Consider the following 24,908-nt stretch of genomic DNA (forward strand, 5'->3'; position numbering starts at 1 on the left):
ACGGGGCGCATGCTCAGTAGTGGGCGAGCCTGGCCACGTGGGTTCCCTCGCCAGCCCTTTAAACCGGCTGCGCGGCGCCTGTGCTCAAGGAGACTCGGGACGGAGGCGGCCTGAGGATGCCCAGGGGGAGCAGAAGCGCGGCGGCCCGGCCGGCTGCAGTCAGGTGGGGCTGGGGCAGGGTGACCCTATGGCGGGTGCAGGGTCCTGAGCTCCAGGGGCTGCCCGGGAGTGACAGTCCGCGTGAGTCCCTGGCCTTGCTCCAGAGCGCGAGTGGGCTCCAGCCCAGGCCCTGCTCCCGGGGCTCCGGGCTCCTTTGTGACCCCCCGGCGAAAGGTGCGGGCATTAGCTAGCGCTGGTGCCAGCCCTGTCCCTGCGGGAGGCCCTGCGCCGCAAGGCCGGCTCCTAACATGCCCTGTGTTTAAGCAGCGCCTCTCTCCGGAGTGACAAGGTGGGGGAGGTGGCATTGGCCACGCACCCAGCTCTTCCTCGGGCCTGGGACAGGTGCGCTGAGCCTCCCAGCACCATACAAGGTCAAACAGCTGGTTTAGCACAAATCCTTAGCGCACGTTGTAAGGGACCATTCACGGTGAAGTGGTGAATCTCTCCCGACTGGTAATGTATAATCCCTGCCCCTTAATGGGCTAGCGGTACCGTTGTTTCCAGCCTGGGCTGTCCTTTGCCCTGGTGATCACCCCAAGGAGGGCCTCACATAGTCACTCATCAAGTCAGCTGTGGGGTCACCTTTGGTCTGTCTGTTCACCTGCTCCTCCCCCATAATCACACCAACTATAAATGCTGCACTTCCTCCTGTGGCTGGAAAGACCAACCTCACCCTCTGGGATCCTGACCCTGCTCCACAACTAGTTACTAACCAGCTGTGAAAGTACAATGCCAGCTGTATTCCTACCAATGCCCTTGGCTAGCTGACAGGGATGGGTGTCTCAAGGTGACTTTAGCCATGGTGGTGTCATCTTGACATATTTGCCTGCAAGTGGGTGTGTGTTTAGAAGGTGGAATAAATTCCTGAGTTTGTGCCCACAGACGCATGGGAGGAAGTAAATAAGATCTGTTTCTGGGGTGGCAGTGCCAGATTTGTAACCACAAAGCTATTGAGATGACTTGTGTGAAAACTGAGCAGCGGCATGGGGTCCTTTTTGTTTCACTTGCTGCTAAACTGGATGCAAATCAGTCTCAGAAAAGTACCCCACAGTGTATTCTCCCTCTTACCCCCCCTTGGCATATATCTACCTGGGACCACAAGCAAGTGAGCTGCTGGGGTATGATATTCCTATGATAGTTATGTCTAATGTAAGCTCCTTCCTTTACAAATTTCACTAAACTCTTTCTCCTCCCCTTGTTCATTTCCCTTGTGCTCAGCAGTGCAGCCCCAGCTCATGCTCACCCACCAGCTCATCCTCCACCTTCAGCTGTTGCAGCCCCAGGTCAGCCCCAGCAGCCTGGCCTGATGGCCCAGATGGCTACCACTGCTGCCGGGGTTGCTGTTGGATCTGCAGTGGGCCATGTGGTTGGCAGTGCTCTCACTGGGGCATTCAGTGGCGGTAGCAGCACTGAGCCAGCGAAACCAGCCAGTACTATCCAGGTAATGCAGCTCCATGGTTTCACCAAGAAACTATTCTTCAGAGGTTCCTGGAGTCCAGGAAGCAGGGCTGGTTGTCAGGGGTCCTAGAGGGCCTTCCTACACTCCAGGATCACAAAAACAATATCCACTTTAAGTCCTGCTATTACTAAGGAGCCTCTGAGGTGCCTTGTGTATAGGGGTGTGTTGGTGCCTAGAACCAGTTTGGTCAGACTAAACCTGAGATTTAAGTGGGGACAAGAGAACAGAACCTGATGCTAGTCGGTAGAGGAAACAGCCACATGTATATTCTCTCTCTGGATTTGGAACATCGATTTATTGAACTTTGCTGGTCAGTTTGGCTTTAAACTTAATAAGATGCCTTTATTACAAGAAAAAAAAAAAAACCTGTCATTTTTATCTATTAAAAATCAATGGGTATAGGTATTTTGAAACTAGCTGAACTTAATTTCTGAAAGCCTACCTTGGCTTTAGGAGTTAGATTAAAATAAATCAGTTGACATTAACCTGCCTTCATCTTTCCTAGCTGGAGAAACTAACACTGGTCCTGACTGGGGCACAAAACGTGTCTCTTCCCTGCCTCCCCCTTTTTCATGTTTAATAGGAAACCTCCAGTCCCTGTTACCTGAACTGTCATCCCAAACTCTCAAAGTGCCAGACATGTTCTCTGGTCTCCAGCCCTGCACTTGTGAGATTGACCTTCTAGCCAGTTGGGGCAGAGCACACTAGCCTTGGGCCTTGCTGCTTAAAAGGAAGGGCAATTAGATGACTTTTCTGGGCCCCCATTTGTTTGAACTGGTCCTGGGACTGGAAGGCAGGAACTCGCTAGTTCTAATCCTGCCCCTGATGATGGTTACTCTTTGGCACTGGAGTTGCTGAATTGCTCTGCTTCACTTCCTCTGTGTAAAGGGAGACTAATCCTGACCAGTTTTACTGGGCTGTCGAAGATTGAGGTCCGTAAAGAGCTTTTGGAGATGCAGAGCAGTGAGTCTTGTTTCCTTTCTGCCTGGAAGCAGTGTTGGGATCCACCTGTCCCCTTGGAGAGATGTTGTGCAATTCCCATCGCCTGGTGGGGCATCCGAAAGTAAAAATTATTAGCAAAGTGCAACCTGTGGAGTAACTATTACATAAAACAGAGCCTGCCCTGAGGATTAGCTAGATCTCTAGGTGCTGGGAAGGCAGGCTGTGGCCTGTACAAGAAACCCTAGAATCTCCTTTAGAAAGGCTTTTTCTGCAAAGCTCTGGACTCTTGTAGTCAAGGTTACTTGCTCGATGTGGAGCTGTTTCTTAAAAGGCCCCCAGTACAGACTGGAGATGTTGCCTTCCCAGTCATTCTGCCTCCCTGCTTCTCATCACTGCCCTCTCGAATATTTCTTTAAATGGGACATAAGGCAGTCTGTATTTCTGTTGTGGTAGCACCTGAGTATTGTAAATGGGGATTGTGGTCCAATTGTACTAGCCACTGTGAAAACAGATCAGAATCCCTGCCTTGGTATCTAGTGGTGCAGTCTACATAGCCAGTTAAAGTCCAGAAACCTCCAATTTCCACCTGTCCTGAAGGAACAAAGTATCAAAACAGGAGCTCACTGGAACTCAACATAAAATGTGGTTTGTTTGGCTGAATGTTGGTCGCTGTTCTAGTAATTTACATGGATGTATGGTCCCAAAGAGTCAAAGGTGTTAACCTAGCCCAGTCACTGCCCAACAGTAAACCTTTTTAAACAAGGTCTGGGGTTTGGCATACAGAGACCTCCGCCTGCTTAGTATCATGGCAAATGCACCATTAAAAATCCTTTAACTTTTTATTAAAAGATTCAGAAAAGAATGAAAGACCATTACAGCATTTGAAATGTAAAGTTTTAAGGCCTTCTTTTTCCCTTTTAGCTGGAAAGTTTTTAGCAGGATTTCTCCTCCCCTCTTGTCCGACAGTCTCTTAGATTGTATCAAAAATAACTGTCCTTTCTGGGGAGAAGAGAATAAGTTAGTTGAGGTGGTTTGGAGCTGTTGCTGTTTAAGTCTAATCCTGCTTCTTTTGAGACAAAACAAGATGAACACAAGAGGGAGAGAACCGCAAAGAGAGACAATAGAGCTTTGGTCTCTAGTTTTGACTCTCTTATTTGCAACCTGGATGCTGGAAAAACACAGGCACAGCACACGGTTCTATCAGCACTGAGACCTGGCAAACTTGTACTGGCATTGAGCTGCTTGGGGTATTACTTTTAGCTGCCTCTTTCTGGTTACTGGCTTATAGCATTGTTGCCAGATATGCAGTCATGGCCAGATACGCCAGATGCTTATTAGACAGAAGGGAAAAAAGAGAGAAGATAGGGAAGGAAAAGAGTACCAAGTGGTGGTGCTGAGGCCAAGTCTCATATCCCAGATGTCATCTGGGTCCCACTCTGTGGCCTGGTCAGGTCAGGACCTCTCTCAGGATCAGGATGAGGCGGCCTGGAGTCTCCGGAGATGGTAGGGGTGGCAGCCCTGATGGTGAAGCTTGCTCCAGTAGCCAATTTTTCCTCCCCAAAGTATCTTTCTTTGAGGACCCCAAAAGGGAGTGATGGGTGGAATAGCCCATTCCCAAGTTATTCTGTCAACCAATTAGGCCTAATATCTGACACCAATTTTGGTGCATTTTTCTTGTTACTAGGCATGATCTTAACACAGTCCTTAAATTATAGTTGTGGGGCTTTTTTTTGTTTGTTTGTTTGTTTGGACTAGTTAGTCTGTCCTTTACACCTTTTCCAATCAGCATTTGTTGTGATGTGATGAAGTTTCACTCACTTCTCACAGCTGAGCTCACAATCAGGGCAAATTTGCAGGCTGAATTATTACAACATAGTCCTTCTAAGTGTATACATCCGAACAACTTGAGTAGCGTGATGGAAGCTTCCATTACCTCTCTGAATGGGGGAAAATCCTTTCATTTGGAATGCTGCTTTTGCTAACGTGAGACTATTGGTGTCTAGGAAAGGTTTTTATTTCTCAGTTATGGCCCTCCCTTCTATTTGATTATGCACTGAGAATTTGGGACTGTAATTATTTTGAAAACAATTCAAGATGATGGGATATGAGCTCAGTTTATTCACACATTTGCCCTGACTGGCAAGTAAACAGAAAAATCTAGACATGATAGATCATTGTATTCATCTCCTTCTGTCCCAGAGTTTCTCCCTAAACTGGGATGTTTTTTTCTTCTTGGGGTGTCCGTAGGAGCCCAGGCAGCCTGCGTTCCAGCAGCCACAGTATGGACCTTGCCACTATGAGATGAAGCAGTTCTTGGACTGTGCTACCAATCAGAGTGACTTGACCTTGTGTGAAGGTTTCAGCGAGGCACTGAAGCAGTGCAAATATAATAATGGTGAGTTTTTTTGCTTGGTTTTGCTGCAGGGTGCAGAGATGGGCAGCTATGAAGTCTGGGACTGATGAGCTAATGTTTGAAAGAGTAGTGTGGTAGGGCTCTGAGCTTTCGAACAGCAGCTTGTTAATAGTTCCTCCTAAAGAAACCAAACCCTCTAAATGTGGAAGAGGTCGCTGTCCTTGTCTTTGAAGTAACTCCAAAGTCTCTCATCTCTGCCATTTCAGTAATGTAGTCCTCTCCATAAAGATGCTCAGGAATCATGGAAAGGGGAAGAGGGACACTTTGGTCCATGTCTTAGCAGAATGAAAATGGTGTTCCCAATAGTGGGCTTGGAGATCCCTTTTTAGGGGTTGGATGCTCTATTGCCATGTTCCTTTGGGGAGCCTACTCCTTTCCCAGAGCACTGCCAGCCAGTTCCCTTGTTTCTTGCCCATTTGCTGGGGGAGAAGGGTTCCCTTCTCCTGGAGCAACATGCTAAATAAATGAAGTGATGAGTAGACAAAACCCCCTTTTGTGCTTGGTTGAACTGGTACCCCTGTTTGTACGTTCTGGCTAATCATGGGGCATTCACCTCACTCAGGCATTTGACATATGAGGATCCTTTCTGCCTAATGTTGAACTTGAGCTTCTCCAACCTCTCCTATTGTAGGTGTCTCCTCCCTCTTGTGAAGACATTCAGCGCTAACACAGGGAAACAGGAGCCTGGAGTACAGACAAGAACGGAAGAGACTAGAAGGAATAGCTAGTGACCAAAGTAACCAGGTGAAGGGAATGATAGTCCGACCAGCGGAAAGAACCACTTAGTGCTAACATGCTTCTATAATTGCCAGGAAAGAACAATGGTTGGAATTTGATTGGGCTTTTAGAATCCAGATCTCGTTTGATTTGCTATAGTGAAATATGTAATAAAAGGAGATGGTTTATTTTAATCTATGAATAGTTTGTATGTTGTTTCTTACTGTAGATTAAACTGCAGGATGTCATTCTAATCTCTGAATGTGTTTTCATCTCCTCCCCAAACAAGGGGAGCGGAATAACTAAAATCCATGTAGCTGGATGACTCAGCAAAACCAAACAAGGCCAGGCCTGGATTTCCTCTCACAGGACACGTATACGACCCCCTGCTGTATTACTTTTATCTGCTCAGAAGGCCAGAGCAGAGATAATTTTTAAGAGCACTGCCCTGCAAGTGCTTCATTGACTAGGATTCTTGTAAATCTCAATATCCTCTCCGCTCATGGACATGACGGGGACAGAGGCGTGGAAGGAAAAATGTGACCTGGTCAATTGGCTGACTAAGAACACAGCTGGCTGATCTTATTTTGGGTCTTAGTGGGTTAAGTAATATGCTGAAAGTCATTAGCATCAGGTTAAGTTCACTGGTGCCACATGCAGCTTTAACATTGGACTAGGAGCTGCAAGGCTTCACCTAACAAAATCAGGTACAACTAGTCAGTAATTGAAATGCATTTGACACTCCACACAGACCTGGCTCTGCAGAAAGCCAACATTTTCAGTTTTATGGACTGTGGAGCAACTCCGATTACCTTGGCACAAGTGAAACTGACACTAACAGTCAGCAGGCTTCAGCTGGAAGGAATGTAGCTGCTGTGTGACCAGCAAAAGAATGCTTTGCATACTAATGTTGATTTTCTTTACAGATGGATAAAATCTCTTAACTCTTGGTTATTTTAGTTGTCATAGCTTTCTAGCTGCTGCTGAACACCGGACAGTATTGTCTGAATCTTATTCCTTGTATGGATTTGTAAGGCAGACAGTGGCTGGAAACAATCTATGCTGGTGCAGTTCTGTTACTCTTTGCTGTTTAGCAAAACGGGGAAGCTGTATTTATCCTCTAAAACTAACAAAACGGTGGATATACCCCAGTCGTGTAATGTAAGCCTCTTCTTTCTCCCCTCTTTCCCCCCCCCCCCCCCCCAAACTTCATGACCTTAACTTTTTGGCAGTGGTTATTGTCTCCTGAACGATGCATGGCTTGCAGTCAGACTGCCCTGTGCAGTGTCCTGGGAGAGACTGCTAAGGAAAATCTAAGTGCAAAGGACACTCTGAAGTCTTGCTGCTTTGTGAATAAAGGGTGAGTTTCTGATTTCGGGAACACCAATATAAACCTGGAATAACTAATGAGTCAGAGCTACTCCAAACATATAGTGAAAATGAGATCAAAATTGGACCAGTGTTTGCACATCTGCTAAAGCATCTGTGAAAGAAACCCAGTTCCCCGCTGAACAAAACTGCATTTCCCACAATCCTTTAAACTACTGTTTTTATTCTATGTATTCAGTATTTTATGAATTACATTCTAGTCTGGTTCATAAAATATTCCTCCAGGAGCCATTTTCCCGTATCAGTCAAAAAAACCGACTGTACAACAAGAACCTGTTTGGATGGAGGCAGGGAGACATTGGAACTGAGCTTTCAGAAAGGCCACTTCCAGAGCAGTTACTGTGAAAGACACGGGGATTCCTGGCTGGCTGCCTTGCAAAGATTCCATATCAGACTTGCTCAGTCTCCAAGACTATATTTTCTCTTTGATAGCCAGCCCTACAAACTCAACCTACAATTGAAAGTCAAGCTGAGTGTTTTTTTTTTTTTTTTTTTTTTTTTTTTTTTTTTTTTTTTTTTCTGGATTATGCATGATCAGGCATAAAGAGCCTCTCATTGGAATGTAAATAATGCTTTTGATGAAGCAGACAGAATACACTCCACTTTGCTCTCCCATACCTAGGGTGGTGGGAACAGGAATAAAGTAATACACATTTATCTCTCACTAATGTCAATAGTTTTTTAAATGTCCCAGTTGCCCTTAGCGTGCGGAGGGGAGATGAATTTACAGTGCAGGAGAAAGGGCTTGCAGCAAGTAGGCTTGAGAACACTGATGCATCACAAAGTTCCCCTAGTTCTAGTAGGGGTTGTTAGAAGGTGTTCCCATTGTACACTTCATTGGGAACTAACTAACTTGGGTTGGGTTGTGACTGACTAACTATAGATGGGGCATCTTCTTGCAGAAGAGACCTGCTCTGTGTGGCAGGCACTAGTACCAAAAGTAAGTCTATACTACAATAGTCTGTTACCCCTGATAGGTCTAAACTCTTTCAGAGGGTGGCATGAGCCTAACTAGCCTTCCATTTAAAAAGGTTCCAGGGGGGTCTCTGATTATGGCTCAGTCTGGCTGTGAGGAGGATGCAGTGTGCTGCTTATAAAGCAGTGACCTTTTGCATCCTGCCCTACAGTTTGACTACACCTGGCTGGCTGTCTTTGACCCTGTGTGGGGTCTCTGGAAGATGCTTCCAAACTGCTGGAGGCCTTGTTTCCCGCAAGGGATGATACCCTACCTAGGTGGGCCTGCTGGAGAGAGCAGAGCCTTTCTTACTCTGCTGTGTGCTTCTGACTTTGGCTGGGGAGCCCAGGAGTGGTTCCTTAAGTGGGCGACACTTTCTCTGCATGGAACTCCTCCTTGTGTTGTCCTTCAGCTGAGGGTGTGCTGATAACTTCTGCAGCCGCTCTGGGAAACAAACCCAGAAACCCGCTGTTAGCTGGCAGAATCCTAGCAAGAAACTGTTTCCTTCCTTTGTTTATATGGCAATAGAAAGAGTGATGAAGTCTAGTGGCCTGAGCCCAGGATTAGGAGACAGGAACTCCTGTGTTTTCTAATCCCTGCTCTGACCATTCGTCTCTCTTTATCCTAATGTAAAACACTTCATCCCTCTGCCTCTGTTGTCCCATGCAGGAAATGGGGTTGGTAACTTACCCACCAACCCTGGATGTAATGAGGATTAGTAAGACAATGTTTGCAGAACTCTGAAGATGGGAAAACTGCATGCCTAGTATGATGGGAAATACTTTCTGGCTTAAGCTAAACATACACATTTTGGCTTTTTGTTAGTTTTGTTGCTTTTTTCATATATGTTCCTTGGATCTTTTGTTCCTTTAGCCAGAGCAACAACACTTTTTGGCCAAGTCAGTTCTGGGAAAAGTCACAATCAAACCTCAGGCCAAATTCTGCACAAGGGGTATGAAATACAGGGGCTCATGAGGGTGCATGGGGCAGGGATTTGACTGACAATGTTTGATGTTACACATCTATATCATTGGTCTCCCTATGGTGATTTGATGTACTGGGAGCCCAGCTCTCACCTGCCAGCTCAGGGTGGTGTTTTCCCAGGTTCTCCAGTAGAGATTCGTAGTAAGTTGATTCTGAGCCTTCTCCTCCTGCCAACAGAATTAGCAGAACCATGCTCCTTCATTTCATAGCCTGGAAAAAATTACTGGGCCATCAGACCTGCTTTAGCTTGGGTAGTTCTGCCAAGTCACTTCAAGAAAAAGTAATTGTTTCATGCTAGCATGGCACTTGGTGTCAGGAGTTTGTCAGGATACAGTTGCCGCATGGTTTCTATCTATCCACCTACCTACATCCATACATTATTTTGCAGTGTCCATTTGCAATGGATGCTGATAATTTCCTTTGTTTGCTTGTACCTTTGCTCTCGTGTGCTTTTCATTCATTTCTATACAGTAGGATGGATAGCCCACTAACTTCGTTCATGTACCTTTGTTTAGAACAAACAAAATCCCAGAGAAGGAAGGAGTGGGGATCCTTTCCTATAATGGGGGACGTTGCCCTGGAGGGAGCACAGTAGCATTCTCAGTCCACAGAAGGACTTGGCAAGAAACTTACGAATGACTCTGATGAGGATGTAGCACTGTCTCTCCTGTAGATATTTACTGGCCAGCTCAGATGCAGGACTTTCCACTTCGCTCAGGTTCATCAGGGTCCCTGATTCATCTAGAAGATCAATGCAATCTGGAGAGAGAGATTGGATTAAGAAGTTCCTATGTACCCATAATTCTACAATTCCTACAGAGTTAGGGCTGGTTTATCTACACAGGGTGACTCAGGAAAGTGACTTAAACCAAATTAAGGTCACTTTAATTCTGAATAAGTGTGTCCACACAAACATCTAATGCAGTTTACCTAATCCAGTTTAAATTCTCAGCTTTAGTTCATTTGGATTAACTTTCCTGAGTGTCCAGTGCAGCCCTTGGCTGCATCTGCACTGTCCAGGACCGGTGTGGAGCTACTCCCATTTGGCACAGCCAGGGAGAGACTCAACCTTGACAAGTGACCTGGTTACAGAGACATGAAATTCACTTGCCTCCTCTGGTATGCGGTGGTTATGCCCCCATGTTTTGTAACATCACTATTTTTAGGTCACTAAAACACCCAGCAAACCATTACAGTCTGTCTAGTTTGTCTATTGCTTAGTAAAGGACTTTGGGATCCCAAGGAGCTCTATAAATGTATTTTCCAGTGTATTATCTTTAGTATGTTACACCGATCACAAAGTTTATGACCCTTTATGAGACAGGACAGAGAAATATGTCATCTGCTCCACCCCCTCTTTTTTGCGATTCAGTCTGACCCCCTTAATCCCAGTTTAACCCATTTTTCACCTTTCCGCCAGCTCCCTCATCATGTCTGATACTCTAAGACCATCTGTGTCCGTCCATCAGGCAGGTGGCCTTCACTCCTGTTAAGAGGGGGATGGAGAGACAGTACCTTCTGGCCTGCACTGGCATTTCTTCTTCAGATGCGCGGTGAGACTCAGGACCCGGCAGTGCACGTTCACAATCTCTTGGCAGTCAGCTGTGAAGCAGGGAAAGGGAATTAGCACAGGAGGAGACAGAGATTTTCCCCAAGTTTAAGGGCTGCACAACCCAATGAGCTGAACCAGTGAAGAGACAGACATTATCTGCTCATGTCAGCGAATGTGGCAGACAGAAAAGGGAGGGGAAGTTTTACTGCAGAAGGGGATGTGTCACAGCCAGACCTGGGGTGCTGCAGACCTGTGCTTCTCCTTCCCTGGTCCTTAGAACCACAATCAAACCGGACCAGGAGGCACCCAGAGTCTTCTGGTGGTTTAGGAATACGTCTCACTGCTTCATAAGATGCCTGTGGGTTCAGTTTGGTTTTTTAAACTTGGTCTCATAAAATAGAAGAAATAGGAAACTTAGGGTGTGATCGGGCTCTTCGCTTTCCCCTCTGCAAACCCGTGAATGTCACATGTGACTTGAGTTTGGGAGTCTCAGCTTAGTCACCAGGGGATATTTGCCTAACAAACTTGCTAATTCAGCGAGATTGGAGAGGCCCGGGACATGAACAGCAAGGGGTGGTGCAGGCCAGTATGGACGTGCAGCACCAGACTGGGGGCAGGGGTCCAGAGATAGGCTAGCAGGGGGAGCTGCAGGTCAGGACTGCAGTGCTTTCAAAGAGATGTTTGAGGGCTCAGAGCTGGGATAGCAGAGTTTGTAAGGTTGCGATTGAGGGCCATTAGCTGAGTTTGGGTAAGGCCTCCACGGTGCCCACTAATGCTATTGCTGGGCCTCGCCTGAGCTGTCAGTCCTTCATTTTAAGAGTGCTCAAAAGGTTACTCCTACAAAGCAAATCAACAAACTATCATTTTCTCAGGGGAGCCGTTTCTGCAGCTAAACAGCCCTTCAGTCAGTGGGCTACCTTCACTCTGCTACTGGTGCCCAGGCTGTGGGCCCGGGGTCACAGCAAGTCCACTTGGAGCAAGTGAGCTGGGAGTTGGGCTTCAGTGATACAAGCTGCCCCCAGCCCCTGTTTTGCCAGGGGCCCAAAGCTGCCACTGTCGCCCAGCAGGCAGGTGAGACTCGGCAGGAAGGGGACATGGAGTACGAATGAATATAAAAGCTATAGTCACTGATGTGATCAGAGATGACTCTGCAGACACACAGGGAACAGAGATGCCATTTCTACACAGTCACTTTGCTGAGGATGCAGGAGCTGCACTTCAGAGAAGCACAGACCCCTCTGTGGAGCAGGGGCAGCTGGAAAACACGGGAACTTGGTTTTCATCTGGTGTCTTTTCTCAAATTGTTTCATTATGCTGTATGGCCCTGAAACCACAGAACAGTAAAAGTCTGCAGTGACCATCCTCCCTTGGAAAGATGGAGTAAAGTCTGAGGTCTGTCTGCAAATAATACCAGATAATGCTTAGCTCTGATTTAAGTTTTTTTAATCCCTCAGTCTCAAAGCTCTTTACAAAGGATGTGAAATACCGGTTTTACAGATGGGGAAACTGAGTCACAGAGCACTCACACAGTGAGTCAGTGGTCTCCTGACTCCCTGCACTGTTCCCTAGCCGCTAGACAACACTGTCTCCCCAAATACACCTGCCCAGGACACTGACTTAAGGTAAACGGATAGGATCACTGGACGGTGGCAAGAAGAGGAACACAAAGTATGCTGTCAGGTTTCACGATCAGAGAAACCAGCTGATTCGGAGAAGCTGGGTCTAGAGGGCAAAGTCTGAGCTTCCCCCACTTACCTCCATGTCTCACCATAACGAACATGGTGCTTCCACTCTCCTGGGCCCAAACCTCCTCAGCAGCCCCCTTCCTCGGGACTGCCCCTCTCCCCCAAGCCAGAGGACTTTGCGGACGGTGCTCCGACTGCCTTGTGTTTTGGGGCAGACTTGCAGGCAGCCTGGGTGACAAAAGGCTGTTATTAAGACTGGCATAATTAGCCCGCCGAGAGCCTGGGGGAGGGGTGAGCATTTCCCTTGTTAATGCTCTTATTGGTTTCAACAACCCGATTTCCCAGCAACGGGGAAATAACTCCTGCAGATTCCAAAGCTTCTCAGCGAAGCTCTGACAGGGGCTAGGGGCAGGGGCTGTGCTGAAGCAGGCAGAGGCATCTGGGAGGGCTGCCCAGCCCATCAAGGCATCGTATTGTTCCAGACCATCTTGATGCCACTGTCTCATTGCCACCAAATAACAATCCCGGGGGCCTCTGCTTTGGGTTCAGAGGATTCCTTGCCCATCTTTTTTCAGGGCCTCAGCAACCCCGGTGCTGCGCTGTGTTCTCCCTGCATGTCTTCCAGCTCGCCCCGGCCCAGCTGAACCAACCACCACTGAAAGCCGTCCGCACTGCAGAGCCAGGCTGACTGCACAAGGGCGTCTCTGGTCTCGGCTGTCTGCTGCATCAGCGAATCCCCAGCACAGTCCTGACTCCACAGTCTCAATTGCTGGTGCTGAGAACTGGCAGAGTAATAGCAATCGCTGCGGCTCCAGAGACAGGGCCGAGCGTCTGGCCTGGCAGCCAGGCCAGGCTTGGCCAGAGGGGCTGTGGTGTCCAGGAGATAGCGGGCTGAATAGGGACACAGCAGCTGTGGGTTCTATTCCCAGCTCTTGTGCTGGGTGACTTGGGTAAGTCACTCTGTACCTCAGCCTCCCCATCTGTCCCATGGAGATAACTGTACTGTAAACAGAGCACGTTCAATATGATGGGTGTGGGGAAAGCTGGCAAAGCAAGATGATCACAGGGCCGCATTTCTAGCCACTGCTGTACTTTGTGCCTCAGGTTCAAAGCCCTCCTTCCCTCCATTTGAATGGTGATCATTCCTAGTGCACAGCACCTCTTCTGAGCCATTTACAAACAGCAGGGAATACATGTTGCTTTGCAACCACCATGGGCAAAGCCTCATTTATCCCCATTTTACAGAACAGGGACTGAGACTCACGCCCCAGGCCACCCAGTGAGTCAGTGGGGGAGCTGGGATTGGCCTGGAGGCGCTGGGGAATGCCAATTTGAATGGTGTTCTGGTTCATGCTGACTCCCCTTCAGGCCTTTCCTACTTCTATCAATCCATTTATTTACAGTGGCGGGCTCTTCTTCTCCCAGCAAGGGGCCCAATGCCTCGTCCTGGCTTTGGGACTGTTTCCATGGTAACACAAAACACTGGAAGAACTCTGAGCTGGGATATAACCCTAAATGCAACACTTTCTGCTGCAAACTGTCCCCATAGCGATGGTTGCCAGGCAAACAGTGAGGTATTTATATTTTGGTCCCTTGGGGCCTTTTAGTGGCGTCATCTCCACACAGCCTCTGCTGTGTATTCATGGCTATAGACCTAAGTGTGTAGCTGACAAGGTTGCCTTATATGGCTGAGAGTGTGCGTGTGTGTGGGGGGCTGGATTGGTGTGTCTTGGGAAATAAGGTGCAAACTCTCATGTTATGGCTAAACTCTCTCATCCTCAGCTTTAGCTGGGAAGAGGGGGGCAGAGCTGATGGAGGCATCAAATCTGCCCAGAATCCTCTCAGGGGAGTCCCAGGCCTCACTGGTGGGTAGCATGTTTACAACATAGGGCCAGCATGGGTTAGACCCAGGTCTGTTCTGATACCACAGAGCTACGTAGCTTATGATATTATCCAGAAACAAAGGATCTGGTTGGTTGATGGTTACAGTTGCTAAGCACAATTTAAGAGAAGAGGGGTAATTGAAGTCATTCACAGAACAATCCCCACCTCAAACTAAGCTAAGGAAATCACCAGCTAAAGGTACCTCAACAACTCTGACATCAGCCTCAACATTAACACCCAGTTCACCCCTCCCCATAAAGCAGACCCATTCCCAACGACTAGCACTCCAACCACCTCTGTGTTACTGTTTCAGAGATGACCCCACTTTCACTGATCTCAATGGTTTCCTTCCAGATGCAAAGATGTAAATACCACTGAGCCACCACTTGAGGGGAGTATTTATTTGTTTATGGTGAAACACACGACTCGCAGACATAGCACCTTGTGCTGTGAGCCGGTTGGCAGGGTCGGTTCTGCTCAGTCCTTGGCTTGGAGACCCCCAAACAGTGATTAATTTGTGCCAGGTCTTGCCAGGCCTCAGTCCCGGCACCTCTGGGCCTGGCAGCTCATAGCCCCGGCACCTCTGGGCCTGGCAGCTCATAGCCCCGGCGCCTCTGGGCTCAGCAGTTCATAACCCCGGCACCTCTGGGCTCGGCAGTTCATAGCCCCATTGCCTCTGGGCTCGGCAGTTCATTGCTCCGGCGCCTCTGGGCTTGCTGCGTCAGTTATGAATGTAAAAAAATTTGCTGGAGCCCTGCCACCTCTTTCATGACAAATTAAGCCTTGCTCCCCAGGGGAAACTCAAGGGGCTTCAAGGAAGGGGTATTGGGGACTCAAAAAGTGACATGGGTCCCAGTCAGTCAGCACTGAATGCAAGGACCCAGCGTGGCATCAGCAAACACTGAGCTGGGACAGGTGCTGTATTTCAGATGAGATGTCAAATCGAGGTTCTGAGCACCGTGTATTAAAGACCCCATCCCATGGCAGTTTTGGTAAGAGCAGGGCTGCTTGTGCCAGCGTCATGCTCGAATTCCAGTCATTTGTCTCCTTGCATGGCTCTCCCCTCTCCGGCCTGTCCCCTGCCCTGGGGAGTCCAGCCCGTCTCACCGGCAGTGCTGGGGAGGAGACCTCAGCAGCCTTTTCTACTTCCACAGACGGCTGCTGATGTCTCGCCTCAGCTGGCTGAACTGCTCCTTGGTGACTGGCCACAGATCCTCCTGTAGCACTGCCTGCCGCCCATCCGGCCACCTTCCCTATTGCCCACCCATTGCCCTGCTAGTTGGCCCATCACGCTTATTCAGCAGCTTTAATTGTCTACCTGATAATTAATTATCGATTCATTAACTGATTTAACTGCCATTTTTATTTGTCTCTCTAAGTAATGAATTCATTATCTAACTTTGATTCACTTCCTCTTCTGTGAATTGACTGCCTCATCCCTAGTCCCCCCTACCATTCTTCACCCCCTTCTGCTCAATCAGGAATGGCTGCTCTGTCCCCATTAAACTCACTGCCATCCATGACCCCTCATCTCCCATCCAACCCTGCACACTCAGTCGGTGTGGCCTGGTTCACCGATGGACACTGCCACCACAGCTGCACTTGCCTATAGTGGCCTCATCTTCACCATCCCGCTGCCCTGAGGCGATCAAGAAAATGTAAATGAGTCATATCGGGGTGCTGCTGCCAGTTCCAGCTCCTCTCCCCCATCCCACTTTCTCCCCCTCGTTTCAGTCCATCAGACTCCTCTGCCCTCTGCATCACTCTCATTTACGGTAGAGGTTCCTCATAATGTTAGAGAGACAAGGTGGGTGAGGTAATAGCTTTTATTGGACCATCTTCTGTTGCTGAAGGAGACAAGCTTTTGAGCTACACAAAGGTTTGTTTAGCTCAAAAGTTGTTTCGTTCACCAACAGAAGTTGGTCCAATAAAAGCTATTACCTCACCCACCTTGTCTCTCTCGTATCCTGGGACCAACACGGCTACAACAACACCGCACATTTCATAATGTTAGTAACACGAGATTTTCACATTCAAAATAGGGGCTTTCAGCTTGAAGTGTGATAAGAATATCGCCTGCTACCTAGGACAAGGACTCCCAGCCCTCTCGCTCCAGAGCAGAACTCCAACACTTGCTGCCTAGGTGTAGGAAGGCCTGAGGGATGAGAAGTGAGCTGATCTGGGGTTGGAGGCCAAGGGAGGCAGTGAGGGTGAGGCTGCTGGGTGAGATGGGACAGTGTAAAAGTTGAACATTATGGACAGTGGTGATGAGGGATTGTGAGGTGAGGAAGAGTCAAGAGTCAAAGTGTGAGGGGGAAGGAAACTCTCCAGCAGAAAATGTCCTTTTTAATATGGGGTTCCATCAGGGAACTGAGAGTTCTCCTCCTCCAGGGGAAGCAGCACAAGGAAATTTCCATCCAGGTAATTTCAGTTTGGCAATTAATTTCTCTGATCATCTTCTTTCCATTATCCACTCTCCCCTGTTGTTATTTCTTGAAAAGGTCAATGTGCTGGGGTTGCATTGATGTGGGACACGTCTCCTCTGAAGCATGTGCTTTAGGCTGTCTTCACTGCAAGGCCGTGGGGGCAGAGCAGGGTTATTATTAGGGTTACTTATCACACTGTTTCGTCGTATGCACACTGCAGACTACGTCCCTGGGTGAGGTGAGAGATTTTTTCTCTTTCCTATTCAGACGCACGCCCAGGTTGCAGCCTCTACTGTCAATTAATGGTGTCTGCAGACTCTACGAGCAACATGAGGCTTTGGAGATAGAGAGAGAGACAAGAGGACATGGGATAAACATGGCTCTTCTCGTTTCTGTGTTGGTGCTCTCCTTCTTGCCGGAAGTGTTCCTTTCCCTAGGTAAGCAGAGTCGCACCACTTAGGTATTCTCCTGCCTTGGGCGTTTGGAAAGTTTGCTCAGTGGAAGAGACAGATGTAAACCTGCAGTACTGGGGTTGGGGTGGCTGAGACTGGAAAATGGAAAGATGAAATATTAAAGATGAGCCTGAACCCCAAACCCAGATCAGAACTGCCCTGAACTTGGAGAAACTCAGAATCCAAACATGGATCTGGCCCATTCCTCTAATGAGCCGAACCAAACCCCCAGATCCAAACACCTCCAGATCTCTAAAGGGCTTGAAATCGGGGTTTGAATTGAATTTTGTGGGCTAGGTCTAGCTCTGTTAATTAGGGCTGTGTTTTCTTGCGGACAATCTTTATACGTTGTTTGAATTACAATATTTCTGGTACATCAAAGGAGAATTATTCTTTTTGGGTTTTGTTTTTTTATGGAACTTGATATACAAACTGTGCTGAATCCAGATTAGCAATGAGATACTCACCAAAAAGAGTACCTGCTTTTATATAGATGGAAAAATGAGTGAATAAAAATGCTTTTGTGATGAATAGCAGGTGTAGTTTTCTTCTGAACTGTGTTCAAATGAAAAAATATATATCACAATGTCTATGTAATTATGCTTTAGCATTCAAATATAACTCATGATTGCAATATTGGAGAATTAACATGGAAAGTAGATGGGACCCAGTTGCTTTGAAATGGAAAAAAATCCCTTTTCCTATATACAAAGAAACAATTTAATTGAATTTAATTAGATTTTTTTCCAGTCATATTTTCTTTTGGGCTCTGTATAATGATGAGATTAAATAATTAGTTCTTGGAATTTATTATAAAAGTAAATTGAGTAATATAATTGATAAGGAAATATTATCTTCGTAGCATTAAATATTTGGGGGAACAGGTTAAAAATTGGGGGCATTGTTATGTATCAAACTAGATTTTATTGCTATCGAAAAATGTAAGAAAGAACATTTGCAAAATCCTTGACAGTTCCCCTGAGATGAATGAAAGCCTAGGGCATTTATATTGCCTATCCTATAAAGTTATGTTCAGTCTAAATAAGATTACTTTATTGAACAGAAGGCACACACAGCATCAGATGGAGGTGGTGTTCCCAATAGTATCTGATTGTACAATTAACTCAATGGATAGAAAAACACAAAACCCCATCACATCATACACAGTAACAGAAATGTAACAATGATGAATCCCCAAGGACTCCACAGGGATTAAAGTCAAGGTCAGCAATGAGGCATATTGCTGGACAATGTGGTGGAAGCTTGTAACACTGGAGACTTGTCTATGCTGTGTCTGATCAGTGGCTAAACAGAGAAATTAATTCTCCAAGGTGTCAATCTGTCACCAGTGCTACATTCACACACACACACAAAACCACTAACAGCAAATAAAATGGAAGTAGGTTGAACTAATTGAAGTCATTCCCTACAAAACAGCAAGGTCCAGAGTTTGCGGAGACACCTGCTTTTAATTACACTTTTCCCTTTTAGGTTCTGGGGAAAACCCTCCACCGATCTTGGTAACTGAAGGGGAACCCGTCTCCTTTGAGTGTTCCTTTGATGGATCCCCTGCTGTTGGCGATCCATTCTACGAGATAATCTGGATGTATAATATGACCCATAAAAATGTGTCCAAGAGGATCCTTCCCTTTAGAATGACTCGTCCCAATTCCAGCGTCCCTGTCTCAGTCACTGAAGGCCATTTTAGGGGTCATTTAGACTTTGAAAAGAACACCAGCTCTCTCGTCATCCCCGAGGTGCGGGTGAATGACAGCGGCCTGTATTACTGCGAAGTGAACACAGTGCCAGACCATGTTAAATCAAAAACAAACGGGACTTGTCTCATTGTCACGGGTGAGTGTCTCTCTTTTTCTGTCTCTCCTATTTCTTTCTCTCTGTCAGACACTGTTGCGTGTGTATGAGAAATCTTAGCTCTCTTGCTTCCTATGAAATAAGACTTATGATGCAAGCATGTTTATGACTTGTTTAAAAGGTTCTTCAACATATGACCATGCAATTATATTTCAACTATCACAATTTCCTTGTCAATATTTCCATTGCATCACTTTATTTGAACATTACACGGAACATTAGCTTATTTATCAAACCAATGATATCACTTACATTTCACCCTCTCTGGTGCTGTGAAATTGTACGTTGGTTGTAATTCTCCTAAATATGTCACACCGTGCGTGGACTATCTGGAACTCTGAGCTTAATATGATCCAAGACAAGTTTGTGACATTACATTGGCTTGATTTAAAATACATATATATTTTATAGTGTGAGATGGCTCCATAATAACCTCTGTAGTTGAGGATTGGGGAGAAAAATTTGCAGTTTGCTTACAAAAAAAATAAAATAAATCATATATGTACATAGCTTCTTGAATATATTTTCTGTGAATGAATTTGCAAATTTTGACGAAAAAGGCAAAATTGACATATTTTATAGCAATTTTAGACTTTCTAGTAGATACTTTCCATCCCTAAGGCAAAAATTATACTATAAATTCTAGTTATTATACCTACTGTATTTCCTTCCTTGAATTTATGAGACAGAGTAATTATTTGCCTCCCCTGTACTATTATACAGAACCGTACTCTGTTTTCAAAAATTTTCTGCTAATTTAGCAGTGCTAAATCTAAACACAAAATTGAGGAATATTGCCATAATAAAAAAACTTATTTAAAAAAAAGGGTTCCTGATCTGTGTTATTTATAATAATATCTTAGACTATTTTAATGGACAATTATAAAATAGTAATCAAATTGAAAAAATAAAAATGTAGTCCACAGTTACGGAATTTTAAAGTTGCTTTTATAACAGAATAACTATATTAGTCTAAAAACAAATGGCCTACAGAAATCTGTTGATTTTTCTAATATCGCATTGTATTTTTTTTAATAACTGGAACAAGGTCTATTTTCTGGAATCTAGTTACATTGTTAGATCTATTAATTCAGGATGGGTATAGTCGTTATTATCATCAAATATATTTGATATACCCTAGGACTACAAGAATAATTACAGCATTAGCAGTATCCCTACAACATTGCATTTGCTGTGGATTGTTGTAAGATGTTCATCTTATTTCTCTCTCTCTCATTTCCCTTGTTCTTTAAGCATATTTTTATATTAAATTAATTGTTTTGGATGAATGTTCATAGTTTAATGCATCAGGAACTGGATTGTGTAGAACAATTAAGAACTGAGAATTCAGATTCATTGCACAAGAAAACTGCAAAGGATTTGCTTGTTTTTTACATATTAGCAAAACCTTTGCTCTTTACCCTCTTTGGATATTTTAGAAAAGCATCAGTGCACTTTTAAAATACAGACACTCAGTTGTGTGTCTGAAGAAGTAGGGACAGTGATATTGTTGTCACACTGTTTGGAGTGGCTCACGACAGCTCACGACTGTGAGTGCCTACCTCCGGGCTGACTGTCAAAAGCAGGGCAGACACCCCAAACGGGTGGTATGTTCTATAATTAGATTTCACCAAGTGAGTAACAAATGAGAACTCCTAGATCACTGTAACAGTTTTACCAGGGAGTCACTGTCTGTCCCCTTAGAGTCTAAGGTTTAGACTCTCCAGTCTATCTTGCCACCCAGGCAAGCTGGACTATATGATAAATGGTCACTTACACCCATAGGCATAGTTTGACTTCTATATTTGAGGGGGTAGCTCCAGTCAGGCCAATGGGACCGTGTGTGTGGGGGGAGGGGGGAGGGGCAAATTCAGCAACTGTCCAAGGCTTGCAGTTTGGGGGGGGGCAATGCCCCCCCTTGCCCTGCAAAATTATGCCCAGCTTCCACCAAAAATCACAGCATATTCAGGTTACACTCAGTCCCAAGAAACCAGTCACTCTCTGTGATAGAATGTACCCCTGTGTCCAGCTCCCACACACGATTGTAATAATCTTTGTACAAGGTATGTCTTATAAGGTATCATTTGAAAACTCATAATTGGCTGGTCCACATTGTGCAGGTAAAATATGTGCGGCAACACTGTGAAGTTATAAGATGCCCTTGTGGGGTGGTGGTAACGCACGTTCCAAACCACAGCCCTGCCCAAACAGAAGCTGGCAAACTGGTCTGTCCTCAAACCAAGGAATGTGTGCTCTGCCTAATTTGCATTTAAGCTATAAACAGAGTCATCAGCAGGAAGGGAAACAAAAGAGTAAGCTGATGCCTCAGCCAGGTGTAAACAAGGCCGATGGGCCATTGCTTGCTAAGTGGCTATTTTTTGGCAGGCAAGAGGGCAGGGCCAAAAACAATCTCCATTTTAGCAATGAAACAGCATGGAGTTCCCGTCCACACAGACTGCCTGGCCGGTGCCTTTAGCCCAACCGGAAACGCTTCTCAAAGCTTTGCAGTATTCACACAGCGTGGCTGTAGAATAGCATTGCTCATGGTGCCTGGCTGAGAAGAGGAACCCTTTGAAGTGCAGCGAGGTTGGGTTTTGCAAGTCCAGTGATTGCTATCAAGAAAAAGAGCTGGGGATCAATCAACGGAAAAACTTAAAGCATCTACAAAACCACAAACACACGCCGCTTGTTCACACAGATACCGACCTAAGTGTCTGCTATTAATGTTGGGTATCTGAGGCTGTTTACTGCTGGTGAGATGACTTATCGGTGGCTGATTAGTATTGCTGATTACTGGTGATATGGAGCTAGTGTTACAATTCTGTTAGGTAACAGTGAAGTAACGTGTGATACCAACTAACAAAGGTTGTCCTGAGACAATCCTCACTGCATTTACCGTGTAACAAATCTGTGGACAAGGGATGAAGTTATGAAGGTAGCAAGCTGAATTTATGATGAGGTAATTCTAATTCACAGCGGATTGTGCTGGTAAATATGTGAACAGGGAGTGAAAATCACATTGTTTTGAGGTTAGGACTTGCTCTGTTCAGTCTTGGAACAGTGCCAAAAAAGGATAAGCATCTATGTCAAGGTGACCTGCCAAGGACAGTTTCAACAGTGGGTTTGTGGGGTTTGTCTTTTCTCTCTTTTAACATGTACGAAGAAGGACTTTTGTAAGGGGCTTTCGGCTTGTGCTTTACCTTTGAAATACCAGGAATGTTACGTACGGTTTGGTTGGGAGACTTGCTGCGATCCTGCATGTTTACTGGAGTTGTCTTTCTAGTCTATTCAGGGCCTGATACGATAATATCTGAGTGCCTTTCTCATCCTTAATCGAAGGGGCAATATTGCCCGAGGCTTTGCACAGGAGCGAATGGAAGGGATTCAGTTTTCTTTTCCTTTTTTGACTTTTCACAAATATTATTTGTTCTCCTTTATAGCCCCCCGAGAGAATGTTCTGCTGATCTCCAGTCTGACTGCTGGGCTACTTCTGTTCCTCCTTGCTCTGGGCTTGTATTTTACATGTAAGTAGTTGCGAGTAAAGAAGTGCAAACAACCTCCCCTGCCTCTCTTTAGGCATCATCTTACACTTTGCAGCCATGGTTTGTTTTAAGTGATCTTAGTTACTGTTGTTGGCTCAGTGAGGTACAGCAAATCTTCTGGGAAATGACCAGTTCAGGATGTCTTTCCTAAATTCGTACATGGCTCCATGCTATTTCTCTTCTTTATTGACAAGGCTGTAACATTCTTTAAGTTCAAAGCAAAGAATGAGAAGATAAGAAACCTCTTAATTATGACAGGACGTGATTGGTGCATGTGCAAAGCAGCCATGTTCTAATACAGGGGTGGCCAAACTTACCCTCTGAGCTGCATACGATCATCTTCATAACCTGAGAGCCGGGCGTGCCTGCCGGGGCTCAGGGCTTCAGCCCTGCAGCAGGGTGCTGGGGCTTCAGACTTCAGTACCCTGGGAGGCACCTGCCAAGGCTCAATGCCCTGGCAGGCATGCCCCATGGGGCTGAAGCCCCGAGTCCCACCACCCCATCCCAGGGCAGAAGCTCTGAGCTCCCCCACACACCAGTCTGTTAGGTGGAGAATGGGGAGCATGGTGGGCTCCGGGAGCCAGATTTTAACTGCAAAAGAGCTGCATGTGCCTCGCGAACCACCATTTGGCCACCCCTGTTCTAATACCTAACAGCTAGAGAAGGTCACCAAATCTCCACACTCTTTATATCTCCAGTGCAAGGTCTCATCTATACGTTTCCACACTAGAGGCAGAATTTCCAGTGATGTTAACGGGAGTTGCGAGCGTGGATAGAGTCAGCGTATGGCCCCTCAGCTGCTAAAGCCCGATCGAGAGCCAACTGAAGTCAATGGAAAGTTTCCCTTTAATTGTAAGGGGTTTTAGATCAGGCCCTTTTGGTGTAAAATAAATTAACAGAAGAAAAATATTGAAAGACCCTACAAAGCCAGAACGCAGCCTATAAATAGAGACACCGAGGTAGAATTCAGTCTTTCCCCTCAGGCCTGCAGTAGATATTTCCAGATCATTCCATAATATGCATGTGTCCTTCTGTATTTTATATTAGTAAAGTGCCGAATCCAGGCCAAGAAACCAGAAGTTTCTCTGGAAATGTCCGATCCCATTTGCAGCACCTCTGCCCCTGTCCGGAGAGAGTTCTTTACACAGCCCGTCGGCAGTGAAATGATCTATTCAAAACTGCAGTGGAGCAAGTCCAGCGTAAGTGCTGATCTCTGTGCTGAAAGTGCTCAGATGTCATTCCAGTCCCAGCGGAGTCACTCTGATAACTAATGTAGATGATGAGAGCAGTAACTTTTTGTACTTCTGTAGCATCTGCGGCTTTTTAAGTGCTTTACAAACCTCACCGTATGCTGCGAGGTAGGTGGATATTCCTCTCCTATAGTTACCGATGAGTAAACTGAGGCATAAGCTGACTTGCCCCAGGTCACGGAGTGAAATTCACCCCAGTGCAGAGGGCTTGTGCAAAGCCTCTGCACCTTCTAAGCCCCACACAGGGACTGAGCAGGGGATCCACTGGGATGGCCATGGGGGGTGTCTACCCAGCGCTATGCGCCATGAGACAGATCTCTGAACTGGCTCTGCCCAGGCCAGCCTGGAAGGCCACGTTTTTGGAGGGCAGGGGAAGGTGACACAGGTTCATGTTTACATGAATCCAGGGGCCCGGGAGTCCCTGCAGCTGGTGTGGAGAGGCTGCGGCTGCTATTGCAGCTCAGACACTGGAAGAGCCGCTGCAGTTGTGGGGGCTGTGGTGCAACCCAGCCTTCGGGCCCCGCTCTCACTGTGGCTGATACATGGAGCTGCCTCATTCACTTCATCTCAGCCTCTTCTGCCTTGGGCTGAGGTTCCCAGCTCAGAGAATGTCACTGTTCCCTGTGCTGATCTGGGGTTCTGCTTGTTCTCAGATGGTGTCCTCTCCAGGGGGGAGCACTCACTCTGGCGAGCCAGTGACAGAGAAGGAGTCCAGAGCGGGGAGCAGTGACCCAGGAATGGACACTGTGTATGCCATGCTTCAGGCACCGTGAATGTATTCCCCTCCGACGCGTGTAACACAAATGTCTCCAGCAAACACCCCTTTTCTTCAGTGGTGTGACTCTGGCATGTAATAAATGTACTGATGAAAGTTGTGTGGTTGGGTGAAACTGACCTTTAAGTGGAGCGCGTCTATGGGACATGAATACAGTATTCCTCAGGCCCCTACAATATTGCTGTGAAATGTCCAGTTGGCCTTTGTTGTTGAGGCCCATGCCCTGCAGTGAGAAGGGTCTGAGGTCCCTCTCTTCCCTCCCCGTCTCTGATTGTATTGTACCAAACTCTGCCATCTTCCTCTTTGCCATTCCCCCAGGGATGATAAGCTTTGTAATGATACCTTACAAGAGACCTTTTGCATAAAGCATAATCCAGTTACATCATATTCACATTTATAAGGATATTTTCATAAAGCATATGGAGTGCAAGGTCACAACGTGTGGCACTGAC

General features: G+C 46.3%; 2 protein-coding genes and 1 non-coding gene across 6 annotated transcripts; 2 read left to right on the plus strand and 1 right to left on the minus strand.

Annotated features, from left to right (window-relative positions):
• CHCHD10 (coiled-coil-helix-coiled-coil-helix domain containing 10) lies at positions 1 to 5,888 on the plus strand. Of its 3 annotated transcripts, none has more exons than XM_005288556.5 (4): positions 1 to 163; positions 1,381 to 1,600; positions 4,808 to 4,955; positions 5,605 to 5,888. In XM_005288556.5, exons 1-4 carry the CDS (start codon positions 117 to 119, stop codon positions 5,622 to 5,624), a joined length of 435 nt encoding a protein of 144 aa, XP_005288613.1. In that variant the 5' UTR covers positions 1 to 116; the 3' UTR covers positions 5,625 to 5,888. The 3 variants fall into 3 exon arrangements, with proteins under 3 accessions (XP_005288613.1, XP_005288612.1, XP_042697514.1); XM_005288555.5 differs by having other exon boundaries at positions 8 to 163; positions 1,378 to 1,600; XM_042841580.2 differs by having other exon boundaries at positions 40 to 946; positions 1,378 to 1,600.
• Positions 5,889 to 7,553: 1,665 nt separating this feature from the next.
• LOC103306362 (uncharacterized) lies at positions 7,554 to 12,464 on the minus strand. Of its 2 annotated transcripts, none has more exons than XR_010592858.1 (5): positions 12,326 to 12,464; positions 10,534 to 10,620; positions 9,652 to 9,777; positions 9,111 to 9,228; positions 7,554 to 8,478 (listed from the first exon to the last, which is right to left on the minus strand). It is a non-coding gene; the product is annotated as an uncharacterized LOC103306362 (transcript). The 2 variants fall into 2 exon arrangements; XR_010592859.1 differs by having other exon boundaries at positions 10,428 to 10,620.
• Positions 12,465 to 16,870: 4,406 nt separating this feature from the next.
• LOC101948030 (uncharacterized) lies at positions 16,871 to 24,556 on the plus strand. The gene is made up of 5 exons (XM_042846971.2): positions 16,871 to 17,002; positions 18,509 to 18,871; positions 22,330 to 22,413; positions 23,479 to 23,630; positions 24,335 to 24,556. Exons 1-5 carry the CDS (start codon positions 16,942 to 16,944, stop codon positions 24,452 to 24,454), a joined length of 780 nt encoding a protein of 259 aa, XP_042702905.2. The 5' UTR covers positions 16,871 to 16,941; the 3' UTR covers positions 24,455 to 24,556.
• Positions 24,557 to 24,908: the final 352 nt, after the last annotated feature.

Source organism: Chrysemys picta, chromosome 15 (genome assembly GCF_011386835.1).
Source record: "Chrysemys picta bellii isolate R12L10 chromosome 15, ASM1138683v2, whole genome shotgun sequence".
Lineage (NCBI taxonomy): Eukaryota > Metazoa > Chordata > Testudines > Emydidae > Chrysemys > Chrysemys picta.

Excerpts from the sequence above, each read along its gene's own strand:
- CHCHD10 (XM_005288555.5), top strand. The coding sequence starts at position 117 with ATGCCCAGGGGGAGCAGAAGCGCGGCGGCCCGGCCGGCTGCAGTCAG. Across the intron at positions 1,601-4,807 it reads AACCAGCCAGTACTATCCAG|GAGCCCAGGCAGCCTGCGTT; the intron begins GTAATGCAGCTC and ends GGGTGTCCGTAG. Across the intron at positions 4,956-5,604 it reads GCAGTGCAAATATAATAATG|GTGTCTCCTCCCTCTTGTGA; the intron begins GTGAGTTTTTTT and ends CTCCTATTGTAG.
- LOC101948030 (XM_042846971.2), top strand. The coding sequence starts at position 16,942 with ATGGCTCTTCTCGTTTCTGTGTTGGTGCTCTCCTTCTTGCCGGAAGTG. Across the intron at positions 17,003-18,508 it reads GGAAGTGTTCCTTTCCCTAG|GTTCTGGGGAAAACCCTCCA; the intron begins GTAAGCAGAGTC and ends TTTCCCTTTTAG. Across the intron at positions 22,414-23,478 it reads TCTGGGCTTGTATTTTACAT|TAAAGTGCCGAATCCAGGCC; the intron begins GTAAGTAGTTGC and ends ATTTTATATTAG.